This window comes from Mesoplodon densirostris, chromosome 12, assembly GCF_025265405.1.
Source record: "Mesoplodon densirostris isolate mMesDen1 chromosome 12, mMesDen1 primary haplotype, whole genome shotgun sequence".
NCBI classification, from domain to species: domain Eukaryota; kingdom Metazoa; phylum Chordata; class Mammalia; order Artiodactyla; family Ziphiidae; genus Mesoplodon; species Mesoplodon densirostris.
The window spans coordinates 42,623,124-42,636,509 of record NC_082672.1 but is presented as its reverse complement, the minus strand read 5'-3'; the positions used below and the strand labels follow the sequence as shown (position 1 = coordinate 42,636,509).

The 13,386-nt window shown below is 42.0% G+C and overlaps 1 protein-coding gene across 2 annotated transcripts in view; it reads right to left on the bottom strand.

Annotated features, from left to right (window-relative positions):
- Positions 1 to 1,226: 1,226 nt before the first annotated feature.
- MCM9 (minichromosome maintenance 9 homologous recombination repair factor) overlaps positions 1,227 to 13,386 on the bottom strand; it is an 82,717-nt gene continuing 70,557 nt past the window's right edge. For both annotated transcript variants that reach the window (XM_060114801.1, XM_060114802.1), the window contains 5 exons: positions 12,771 to 12,973; positions 11,948 to 12,151; positions 10,765 to 10,847; positions 10,129 to 10,274; positions 1,227 to 4,579 (listed from right to left, as the gene is read on the bottom strand). In XM_060114801.1, the coding sequence (XP_059970784.1) occupies positions 3,106 to 4,579; positions 10,129 to 10,274; positions 10,765 to 10,847; positions 11,948 to 12,151; positions 12,771 to 12,973 (2,110 nt within the window). In that variant the 3' untranslated portion in view covers positions 1,227 to 3,105. The remainder of the gene's footprint in view (positions 4,580 to 10,128; positions 10,275 to 10,764; positions 10,848 to 11,947; positions 12,152 to 12,770; positions 12,974 to 13,386) is intronic.

Here is a 13,386-nt window from a genome sequence, read left to right as displayed (position 1 = left end):
GAAAATTAGGTACAGCTTTTATTGTGTTTAAATAATTTTACATTATTAAAATGTTTTCAAGGAGTACACTGGCCTGAAAAAACTATATCCTGACATGTTGATTCAGAATTAAAGGTTATTTTTACACTTTCCTTTATTGGCTACAAACATGATTTTTGAGACTGTACATATTTCCCCTGAGACATCTGTGTTTTTCCTTGGTACGCACATTAAATACCATATAAGAGAAAGTCTTAGTGGTTGTGAAATCACACAGTATAAAAAAAAGTAGGACACAGCAGGATAAAATGTGACCTTAGGACATTAAACATTTTCAGTTCTGAAACTAAGGGACCCCACAGTAGTAGTAGTACTGACTTCCCTGTGCATCCCCAAAGCCCTGTGTTCGGCCTTTAACACCGTTTGTCACGAAAGGAATAAAGTGCCTTAGGGGTAGTGGATTCTATGACTTGAGTTGGGAAAAAAAATAAAATGAGTCTGGAACAACATGCTGTTGTTTTCAGATAGCATGGGTGCTTTTGGGAAAGTCAGAGTCTTAAAAGGACATTGGTGTGAACATAAAGGGACTTCCCATTGACCGAGTTGTAAGAATTTGCACATCAAAAACAAGTACAGAGGTGGTCATAACACGAAAGTAAGCTGTGACAGAAGTTTATTTTTTTTAATAAGTAGGGGAGCATTCATATTGAGTAGTTTATTTCTTCTAATAATTATGTCTGTTTATAATATTTACATATATAGTTATTGCTCTCTGGGTAAGTACTGAAGAATAAACACATGGAACTTGTAACTTGACCAAATGATCCTGGCAGAAGAAGGTACTAAAAAAAAGTAGGGTGGATTTATTAGCACAAATAATAGGACATATGGTGAGATAATACCAGGTAGAAGATGGCATAGAGGGTCATATACAGTAACTAAGGAAGACGGACAATTCAATACTGTATTTTAAAATATGAATTACTCAGTGTCCTGAAGAGACAAGTTAACTTCATGAAACTAAGTGCGCTACAATCAAGATTGAAATGAGGGGCTTCCCTGGTGGCGCAGTGGTTGAGAATCCGCCTGCAGATGCAGGGGACACGGGTTCGAGCCCTGGGCTGGGAGGATCCCACATGCCGCGGAGCAACTAGGCCCGTGAGCCACAACTACTGAGCCTGCACGTCTGGAGCCTGTGCTCTGCAACAAGAGAGGCCGCGATAGTAAGAGGCCCACGCACTGTGATGAAGAGTGGCCCCCGCTTGCCACAACTAGAGAAAGCCCTCGCACAGAAACGAAGACCCAACACAGCAATAATTAATTAATTAATTAATAAACTCCTACCCCCAACGTCTTAAAAAAAAAAAAAGATTGAAATGAAAAATGAAAGCTCTAGAATACAACCATATTAAATGATAAAAAACAGATCAAAATACCCTAATGGCAAATCAAGAGGTTAGGAATTATCAGCCATGCCCAGCTTAATACATCATTACTGCAAAAGATACCAAGTTTCAAAGACAAAAATTTATAAGAAAGAAACATAAAAGTTTACCATAAAAAAAGTCAGCTCGACACTGTGGCTCAAGTTTGAAATAGCCTAGTCTTCACAATCAGACCATATCCAGGCCAAGAATCACCAGTCAACAACCCAGATGCTTTGCTTTTCCTTTAGTTCTCGTAAGAATGCTAAAACTCAGGGAAGTACTAATACTTAAAGATTAGGAATATATCACATTAAGAATCATACTACACTGGGAAGTTAGTAAAGTACAGAAATAATGAAGAAATGACCTAAACCATATCCTTGACGTTTTAGGATAGGTTTATGTGAATGTGCAATAACTTATAATCACTGCTTATGTATGTTGTTCATCAGCTGCTTAAGGTGTCTGAGGATTTCAAGACTCATCCATACTAAATTTGTACTCCTAGTTTAAAATTTTTCAGAAAATTTGGTCAATTTTGGAATTAATGTTTAAACGCTCAAGAAAAATTGAGATTCCTGATTTTTTTTCTGTATGAATTTAATGAAGTGATCATTAGACAAAGTACATATAGTTTTCAGTATTCCTCATGTCTAAAGTCCCTCAGACAATGAAAGAATCTATTATCATTTTCCAAATTCAAACTTCAGAAGAGAACGTCTATAATTATGAAATCCTAACAACCCTTGCTAGAATCTAAAAGAAAAAGTTACTCTAAAAGCATTTAAGACAAAGCTTGAGTGGCCTTTTCCTACCAAACACAGTTATTGCTTGGTTCTAAAGACAAATGAACCATAACTTAGTAGGAGTCATGTTTCCATGTTAACCACTTGGATGGATGCCATGATATATGACTGAGACTACTGCACACTCTCTTCTTCCAACTGTAGGATTTAAATTGTATTGAAGGTAAGTCCCCAAGACATAAAAAAGAATCTGAAGCACAAACTGTTGGCTCAAGAAAGAAAGGAAAACTCAAAAGGTCAATACCCCAAGAAAGCTACTATTTGACCAGTGGCCAGATCTCTATGACTATCATGCAACTGTGAGACCTCTCAAAGAAACAAAAGCTTCAGTCATATTTAATCTGACACTTGAGAATAAATACAAAAAAATTAGAAAAAAATCACATGATTTTGGCAAATCATAATAAATATTTACACACTCAGCACATCTTGGGTGAGAAAAAAAAAACACAGAAAAAAACAAACAAACAGAAAAAGAGTTCATCTGACTTGTCAGCACTGTGAGTGTTACCTTCCTGGCATTTGCTCCTGAGTGAACGAAGGGATCACAGGAAAACCTACCGCCTAAAAAAAAAAAAACACCAAACCCAAACAAAACAAACAGAAACATCTTTGGGAATATAAGTACTCTGTTTGCAAAAATCAAGTACAATTGTTAATTAATTAGATTCAATTAGATTCAAGCACTGGTATCACACTGACTTTGACTGATTGTACAGCTTTTCAAGTCATGAAGATAAACCTGAATTTATAAAACCTGATGGGGGGGCTGGTGTTCAGAATGGCGCCCAATATGGTCAATACGTCTATATATCCATAAACACCATGTTGATATCCTGAAGGTGCTGGCTTGAGTGGACGAGGGTGAAACTTGACCAGAAAGCTTTTCATGATTATGGCTTTTTTCTCATTTCTTCATCCCAATCAAAGTCTAATGGTTCATTGTCTAGTTCCGGTAAAGCGAAGAGAGATGTTTTGGAAAGACTCAGTCTCTCGGTGGATCCCCCCAGCTGAAAAGTTTTCCTTTTCCTGCCAAGCACTGTAGCTGCGGTCACAAGAAGAGGGCTGGGGCCTCCCTCACCCGGGTTCTTACTTTCAGGAGGAGGAGGGGATTCTGATTTGGATTCAGAGGGGGAAGGAAAGGAGAAGTTTGCCAATCTTGCTAATGTGCAAGCATGAACCTTGCCACTTTTACTGTGGCGCGAAACCTCTTCCTTTCTGTCCCTTTCAGAAGGAAGATGGAAACGTCCAGTGTTGCTCCCAAGCTCTAATTCAGGCTGGACAGCTCCCTTTGCAGGGGCACAGTCCCTCTTCTCTCTTGGTCCGTCTTTGTCCGGTGGCTGCCGTAACACCTCCTGTGTCTTACCTTGCAGCTGAGCTGGGCTTCGGATTTCGGAGGCAGAGGCCAGCTTTTCTGGACCCTTCCCAGGCAGAGCTGCTTTTCCTCTTGCTCTACGTTGGGGAATTTCAGGACTCTGAACTGCTGTTTTACTTGGGCCAGGAGACACATGGCTGCAATCTTCAGGAGAGTGCATCAGTTTTGACTTCTGTTTGAAAGTAAATTTTGCCAGTTTGGCCACAGGGGGACCCGGACTCTCAACACTTTCAAGGTGGGGCTCTTGCACCCGAGCAAGGGATTTCTGTCTCTTTCTTTTGGGAATTCCAAGCACTCTCTCTGGGCTCTGTACAGGAGTGGGCCGAGGATGAGGAGAGTTTGTGGGCTGCGAGGGCGGCCTGGCAGGATTCCTGCACAACTCCTGGGCCCTCTCCTTGCGCAGCTTGTGCAGTTTCCTGGGGACGTGATGAGTCACTACTGAGTCTGGCTCATCAGCAGATACTGCTGCTTCAGAAACCATTGCTGCCTTTTTTGCCTTTTCACCCTCAAGGCTGTCTGGCCTCAATGGAGCTTCTGTCTCTTCTGGTGTTGGAAGCGGTCCAGTTTCCAGTTGGCTCCTTTGGCCTGGCTCCCTTTTTTCCTTACCCTGAGATTTGTTGTTGGACATTTTCAAAGTCATTTCCCCCCCACTTGTTTTGGGACTAGGAGACACAGGAACAGTGTTTTTAGGTTCCATCGGATGAGTTGCTATGGAGTCAAACCAGTCCAAACTGTCATCTTGGCTATTTTTGTGCTCGGCTGAATGCCTTCTACTTGTCAGTCTATCAGGCCCCAGATGGGATGGGGGACTGAGAAGTGGGCTTCCCCCGGGACTGCCTCCAGTAGAGGACAGATGTGTGCTACAGTTCACTTCCTGCTGAGCTGATGGTCTGAGCTTTGATTCTTCCCCTGGATCATCTCTCAGGGACCCTGAAGTCGTCTCTGCTTCCATTGTACGTGGCTGGTGTTGACACACACTCTGATTCTGTAACCTGTAGAAGATAAGGAAAACGTGTACTGCTTTAATCTTTTCATTTCTTTATTCTCTGAGATGCCATCTAAAGGTTTAAGTCCAATATAATTCCGGGTTAATATGACATACAGTCCCTTAGAGCAGCAGGAGGAAATTATACTTTCATCAGGATAGAATTCAAGTGTTCTGATAATCATTCTAATTTGACCTAAAACGGTAGTAAAATAAAGAAAATGAAGTAGCAGGTTTGTGTACATATTTTCAGATCTCTCTGAAAGTCCATTTCATTCATTTTAGAATGCTCAGTCTTCTCTCTCGTGTTAAATGTTCTCCTACAGGACAGACTGGTGGCTATGTGCAGAGTCGCTGATTACGGACCAAGAGAAGTGGCTCGAGTTGTTTGGTAGCCAGGTTCCAGTCTGCAGATCTGAACCAAAGTGAAAGACTATAGTTTACGAGCTCCTCACATCTCTTGACTTAACTGAGGTACTGAATTTTCGTGCATCTGAAAAATCACCTTCCTCGGGAGAAGGCAGACTGTGACTCCTCCGTGCTGTGGCCCCTGCCCCTCCAGCAGCCACCTGCATGGCAGACCTCCTCCAGGCAGCTGTGACCTCTTCCCTGCCTAGCCCAGCCACGTTTCAGCATGTGTTCTGGGCAGCCACTCTCCATTAGACTGATACAGAGTTGAAACCTACTGACCGGCCCAGAAGGCGGAGCTCATCTTGTGATATTCGTTTTAAACTGGAATAATGCCAGAGGACCAATTTCTAACAGGGATTGTAGCTTCTCAAAAGGAGGTCCCTTAGAAAGCCCTTCCTAACAACCTAGAAATGCCTTCTCAGTATAAGGGGCAACATGACGCTGCTTCCGTGCACTAAATCCAAACAGAAACTACACCAGAAAGCAGATGAGTAAATTATTCTAAAGGTTATGGGTAATCATAGAAAAAGGAACAGAAGAAAATATGTTAAAATTAAATGGATTTTAAACTTAAATATATTTAAATACATTAACATGTTAATGATAGCTCTCTCTGGGAAACAAGATTATGTCTGATTTTTTCCTTATTAATTTATTATTGCTACTTTCAAAATACTCTATAAAGAATGTGCATTATTGCTTACAATTGGGGAAAAAAAATACCTGAAAATTATTTTGGGCTATAGTCACGGGTAGACTTGGGAACATCAATACAGGAAAACCTAGGTTCACTGTAGTCACAGCCAGACAAAAGCAAAACAACAACAAAAAAACCCCAAATAGCTTTCAAAATTACTACTATCTAGTATACTTTCAGTATCAAATTGAGGTCAGGGATGCTCGTAATTGTTAACGCTCCATAACTTTAAAAATTTATGGGAATTTTAAGGGTAGAATAATTTAGCCCTACTATCTTAGTCTGATTCTGATGTGGGAAATTAATTTCTCCACTGTTTAAATTCTGCATTTTAGTATACTCCTAAGACATCTTTACACGCTGTTTTTGTTTTTTTAACATCTTTATTGGAGTATAATTGCTTTACAATGGTGTGTTAGTTTCTGCTTTATAACAAAGTGAATCAGCTATACATATACAAATATCCCCATATCTCCTCCCTCTTGCATCTCTCTCCCACCCTCCCTATCCCACCCCTCTAGGTGGTCACAAAGCACCGAGCTGATCTCCCTGTGCTATGCGGCTGCTTCCCACTATCTATTTTACATTTGGTAGTGTATATATGTCACTGCCACTCTCTCACTTCGTCCCAGCTTACCCTTCCCCTTCTCCGTGTCCTCAAACCCATTCTCTACGTCTACGTCTTTATTCCTGTCCTGGCCCTAGGTTCTTCATAACCTTTTTTTTTTTTTTTAAGATTCCATATATATGTGTTAGCATACGGTATTTGTTTTTCTCTTTCTGACTTAATTCACTCTGTATGACAGACTCTAGGTCCAGCCACCTCACTACAAATAACTCAATTTGGTTTCTCTTTATGGCTGAGTAATATTCCATTGTATATATGTGCCACATCTTCTTTATCCATTCATCCATCGTTGGACACTTAGGGTGCTTCCATGTCCTGGCTGTTGTAAATAGAGCTGCAATGAACATTGTGGTACATGACTCTTTGAATTATGGTTTTCTCAGGGTATATGCCCAGGAGTGGGATTGCTCGGTTGTTTTGAGATGGGTGGAACAGCCACCACGTGAGGCTGGCTGTCACTAGTAAAGCATTTTCCCAAATAAGAGTGATAAAAATACAAACAGCTGTATTATTAACATGTGCTCTCCTTAAGAAATAGAAAGCTCTTTCCCAAGGGGATAAACCCACGTGCTACTGGGGGTTTTCCCTCTTGCTAAGCTTAGCTTTAGAGTGTGTCTTGGAGGTAATTCAGTTCCTTTGCGGGGCAACTGGCTTTGCTGCTGTGAGGATCAGCTCCGGAACATGCCCCTTGCATTACAGAGAAATACCAGAAGAAAAAAAACATTTTAAAGGCCACTTTAAGGTCTATTTTTTAGACCATCACCTACTCTTTTTTTGTTTTCCTTCTTTCCCTCCAGGAGGGTCATTTTGAATTTGGTAAGTCCAATTGCTATTTTTCTATCACACAACACTGGTTCTGAGCCTCACATCCCTTCTTTCCTGAATCCAGCATGTCAGTTTAGGGTAGTCAAAATGACTAGTTTCTGGTCACTCAAAATGAGCATCCTTTCCAAAAGCAAAGCCAACCCCAGGACAGGCCTGAAAAGGATCAGCTACATCAAACTATAAAAGAACCAGAGGAAGAGCTTTTATCGTGAGAAAGCCAGGAGACCAAAAAAAAAAAGAGTCTGATTTTAGACAAAGTGCAAGTTTACTGCAGGCTGGCACCTGGGTATTAGTGGGACAAAACCAGTCCCCACACTTCCCCAAAAGGCAGTGCTGAGGTTTTATAAACAGAACAAGAACACTGCTGGATGAAGAGAGTGAGCAAATAGGAGAGAAACGCCAGGAAAAGAATTCTCGAGGTTTTACTTCAACAGTCAGTAATCCCAGTGTGCTCCCCAAATTCTCGCTGTACAGCTGCTCTGCCCCCACATGCCCTCCATTCACCAGCCCCCAGCTTTGAGATCAACACCGGTAACCAGATGCAGGTCAGTCAGTAACCCACTCACACGAATGAGGAAGAGGCCCGATGGACACACTTGCCATCCCTCACTCTTGCTTCACAGGCACAGACTCAAAGGCAGGCTTTTTAGAAGCTCACGTATTTAGGGAGCATGCAAACGTGAAAGTTCAGGCAAAAATTCTTTAGGTAATGTGTGTGACACGTTCCTTCCCACATGTCCACATTTTAACAAGTCACTAGAAAGGAGAGTTTTGAAACATTGCTGTTGTCATTCCTGAGTTGTTCCCCTGTAGGATGAAAAGCAGTTCCTTCATGGTCTTCCCTGGTGGCAAAATCCCAGTGTGAATAACGCCATAAAATCAGTCATTTATTCAGTAGTCCATGTGAGGCACTGTGCTGAGTCCTGATACTAAAACAGAATATTTAAAATAACTGTCGGGACTTCCCTGGTGGCACAGAGGTTAAGAATCCGCCTGCCAGTGCAGGGGACACGGGTTCGAGCCCTGGTCCGGGAACATCTCACACGCCATGGAGCAACTAAGCCCGTGCGCCACAACTACCGAGCCTGCGCTCTAGAGCCGAGAGCCACAACTACTGAGCCCGCGTGCCACAACTACTGAAGCCCATGTGCCTAGAGCCCATGCTCCTCAACAAGAGAAGCCACCATGATGAGAAGCCTGCGCACCACAACGAAGAGTAGCCCCTGCTCGCCGCAACCAGAGAAAAGCCTGCACGCAGCAACGAAGACCCAATGCAGCCAAAAAATAAATAAATAGGGCCTCCCTGGTGGCGCAGTGGTTGAGAGTCCGCCTGCCGACGCAGGGGATACGGGTTCGTGCCCCGGTCTGGGAGGATCCCATATGCCGCGGAGCGGCTGGGCCCGTGAGCCATGGCCGCTGGGCCTGCGCATCCGGAGCCTGTGCTCCGCAACGGGAGAGGCCACAACAGTGAGAGGCCCGCATACCGCAAAAAGAAAATAAATAAATAAATAAATAAATAAATTTATATTAAAAAAAAAGAAAAACAGTTCCTTCTTTAACATAAAATACCTCATTCTCACTGGGGAGTTTTTTTTAGTCTGACTGTTAAATTGTAAACTTTTAAAAGTCACGGATTTGGGCATGTAGGGAAGGAAATCATGATGCTGAAGGGAAAGTCAGTGCTGCTGCTAATGGACCAGGAAGGCCTTTCCTGGGTGAGAGTCAGTACTTCTATCTCTACTTCTATAACATTACCAGTGTTCCAGCACAGGCTGGCCTGAAAGCAGTCTGGGTCTCTACCTGCGATTTTCTTCTACCAGAGATAGATAATGACTAATGATCAAATATTTATTATGCTTTGAAGAAAGCTTTACAAACAGTAAGAAAAGAATTAAAATATTAATAAGCACTAAGATTCTTTATGTAAAAGCTATTGCACATGTCCTCGCCTGGTGATGAAACACGATACAGCCAAGTTATAAAATATTTTGTGTCTGGGTCTGGCCCAGGATGGGATGGATCACTCCCTCCCAACTTCCTCTTCCTCAACAGCAGTCCCAGCCACCTCTCTGAGTAGCACTGCTCTATTTCTTAGACTGAGCCAAGGAAAGAGAAGAAGAAACAGTGGTGGCAGTCAAGAGGATACAGCCCATTCACCAAGGTTTCTTGATGGAAACTGTGTGTCATACTGGGTGTAAACTGTAGGTGGCACACCTTGGTGCTTCTCCTATCATCAGGACGCAGTTTATTACATATAGTAAAGGACCAGTCAGTGTTCTCCATGAGGCTCACCAAACCAGTAAGCCAAGGAAATGCAGCTGTGGAAGGTGGTCTCCAAAGAGGCAGCCGTCAATTCCCTCATTCCTGTATGACTATGCCACTTCTCCCATCAAGAGGTGGTGTCCATTTCCCTTTACGTTGCATGTGGGTTGACCCTGTGACTTGCTCTGAACTACAAAATGTGGTAGAAGTGATGCTGAGTCAGCTCTGGCCCAGCCCACAAGAGGCCTGCAGCTTCCACTTTTGCTAAGCTACTTGAGTCCTAAGCTACCACCTCAGAATTCTTACTACCTTACAGTAGAGAGAGCCCAGCTAGCCCCCGGCCATTTAAGCCACCCCTGCGAAGGCACCACACGTGATGGAAGCTATCTTGGATGTTCCAATTCCAATTGAGCTCCCAGCTAAATAAATGCAGGTATATGAGTGACCCCAGCTGGCACTATGTGGAATGGAGATAAGCCATCCACACTGAGCGCTCCTGAACTTCTGACTCCCAGAAAAGTGAGTGCTAAAAAGTTGTGGTGGTTTTTTTTGGTTTGTTTGTTTTGTTTTTAAGCTACTGAGCTTTGAGGTAGTAGATCATACAGTACTAGATAACTGAAATCCCCTACTGAGAGTACAGACAGATTTTCCACTTACTTTATACTTCTTCCATTTCACTAAATGCCAAACAAGCATTTTCCATTATATGCTTTTCTTGGTTTTCTTTTCTCACCTTTCAAGTCTTCTTAGCTCTTCCCTTAAGAGGCTGTGCAGCTCCAGCTTTTCCAGAATAAGTTCACACTGATTCTGGTACTGCTCCAGAGGGTTATCAGGGAAGGATGTGTGGAGTGCATTCACACCTCCCAGCAGAGCACCTCCCTGAAAGGGTGAGAAAATGGAAAATACCAGGGACAGTCACCAGGCTAGCCCGCAGACAGGAAGTACACACTAGGGGCCACTGATCCCAGATGGCTGAGACCAGCCCTCTACAGCCCCATCACGGTATCAGAATCAGCTGGGAGCCTTTTTCAAATTTCAGTGGTCCTCTCCCTCAATTCCTGGTGGCATGCATTGCTCTGGGAAGCCACACTGTCTCTAGTGGGACCATAAGCATCTCCCAGGAGTGTTGAGGAGAAAAAGGATTGAGACCCACTGCTTTGTACCAGTGGGTAAAGCAATGCTACTGATGCAGAGACTGTTTCTATGACAATTTTTCCCCCTTCTTTTAAATAGTTTCCTTTGGATATATTTCCAAGAATTACTAGGTCTAGAATATGATCATTTTTATAACTCCTGATAGGCTATAAACTGTCTTTTTTAAACAATGCTTGTAAGTAGGGTTCAAACATTAGGTACAAAATATCCTTACCTGCATGGAGGACTCCATTACCGACACCACTGTAATAGCATCTTCCAGAGTCACTGTGTCACGGAACATCAGGCGAGCATGAGCTAATAAGGTGCATTTGAAATTATGAAGAATTATTTTTATGAATTTTTGAGGTGATAAATGTAATACTCTCCTTGATCCCCCCTATTCCAAAACTGTATTTTATAAATGAGCTACTAATAACAAATTTTACTAGAACAAGCACATAAGTCTAACTTCAACTAGCTTTAAGGTTGTTTCTCTAATAATGGGCCTAATCCTTCTGCACAGCCCATGGCAATTCTGTGTATTTACATAAAAAGGTACTCTGGGCTCCAGCAAAGAAAGGTGCTCTGTGGCATATATTTAATATTCAGTGACTTTTAATCCTTACTTTCTAATCTATTATAAATCATACAAAATTAAAATTAATATTCATTTCTCATCTCTGGTACATCTCTTTATCTGTGAGCTTTTCAAAACTGCCAAATTTGCAAGCCTGAATCTTGGGTATTTCTTGCCTTAATATTAGTTATAAATCCTTGAAAAAGTGAGGCACTTTTGTTTTATAGAACTTTTTGGTAAGCATATATTATATCATCATATGATACAGTCAGCTCATGTGAAAAAAATTTAGGATTGTTTAATAAGGGCTAAATGTAAAAGCTGGTCTTAGAAGAAAAAAAAAAAGTCTGGAGATGCATATTAGCTGCAAGTATGCATGTAAGTCTCATACCTTAGGGATGGGATAGAGCATGGCACTGTTAATTCAGCATTATGGTGTTAGTGGTGGGCTGTGAGTGGCAACTGGTGAGAAATAACCCAGGGTGCTATACAGGAAACATTTCCCAGTAAGGGAGTATTCCAACCCAAATGCTAACAGAAGCCATCGAGAAACAAAACATCCGTAAATAAGACTGTCTAAATGAATGATGTCTTAAGTTATGGGAGGTTCTGAGATGTCACAAAGATTCCTCTTTCTGAACGACGCTTCGTTCCGCTCAACATCTATAATCCGTCCCCAGAAGAGTAGTTTCATAACTCCGGGTTTTTACTTTTTAAGCAACTATGAGCAAGCACCTCAGAGATCACCCTCCCTCATCTCTGAATTCACGGTGCCAAGCCCCATGCCTTGCTCACATTGGACACCCAATGAAAGTATTATCCTCTGAAGGAAATAAACCTTCTGCTAATCGTATCAAGCTTTCCAGCAGGCGGATGGTTGTCCGGGCAGCGTTCCGGGAATCACTCTGCCTCTGCATCTGGTAGTACCGGAGGAGGACTTGATTACCCTCATCAGACAGTGCGGGCTGCAGAGTCCTAATGAGGCAGAAGTAGGTTTTCATCTTTTCCATGCTCCAGAGCTTCTCTGATTTGCTTGGATAACCTGTATATATCAGGTATTGGGTCAGTAATTTCTAAGAACAGGCAAACATCTCATATTAAGGGTTTTGCTAAAGTTCTTGTACTCATTTTTAAAAAGATAACCTTCAGGTTTTGGGGCCATTGAAATCTAGATGTGTCTCTGCATATAGTTCTATAATAAACAGTCTTAGGCTCGAAGCTTAATAAAAGTAAGCTTCCTACAGAGGTTTAAATTATTCAGAATAATTCTGTTCTGCCATATACAGAAATAAATAGTACTTGGTAAATCTAAGTTTTTGACAGAAGTCCCACATTTAGAATTCTGTTTCATAAACTCAGTCCATTTTTTGTGTGTGCAAGAGGTGAACCACGTGGTAATTATATACCATAAGGTTGCCCCCGTTCACCACAAAGGACACGTTTACCAACTTTAATCTCATCAATGGCAAGCAGAGAAAGACCCTCTTCCTTCCGTTTGTTATTCTGGGCTCACTAACCGAGTCATCTCACTGCTATCTAAGCCTCTCTCTACTGCCCATTAGTTACGGTACCTTGGGTATTTATTTAATTTTCTTCAAGGAAAATTTCATTTGTTACATCTACTCTTTGTCAATTTGAATGATTTGTTCGTCTCCACGTACCTTTGTTTTCTAAGATAAAGGCAGAAATTATACGATCCCAGTCTTCATTCTTGGTATCAAGCAAAACCAGGATCAGGTCGAATCGACTTAAGAGTGGGCTGCCAAGGGCAATGTTCACTGACACAGACTCATGGGGGTCGTACTGGCCTTTGGGGTTGGTTGCTGCGAGGATGGTGGTCCTTGTGTTCAGCTTGCACACAAGGCTACCAAAAGAGAAGGTACAATTCACAGACTGTTGAGATTCAAATGAAAAGCAAGATTAAACTTGTTAATAGACAGGGACTGCTCTTGCACCTTGAAAATCTACAGTCATGTGAAAGAGAATGCGAATGATACAAACACCAAGTTCAAATGAAGGACGTTTACACTAGCCTATCTTGAAGAGAAGTAAGTATTTAACAAACACTTCTTATGCCCTGAGTATGAGCAGACCCCTCTGCTAAGGGGTGTTAAGAGATGTACAAAGTTAAACCACACATGGATACTGCTCTTAGGGAGCCTGCAGCCCACTAGCTATGATGGTAAGACAAGGCAGAATATGGTAAGTTCTAGAAACATAAATTTCCCAGGGGAAATAAAGATGATGTGTATTCATCTATGTGGATGGAAGAGACAC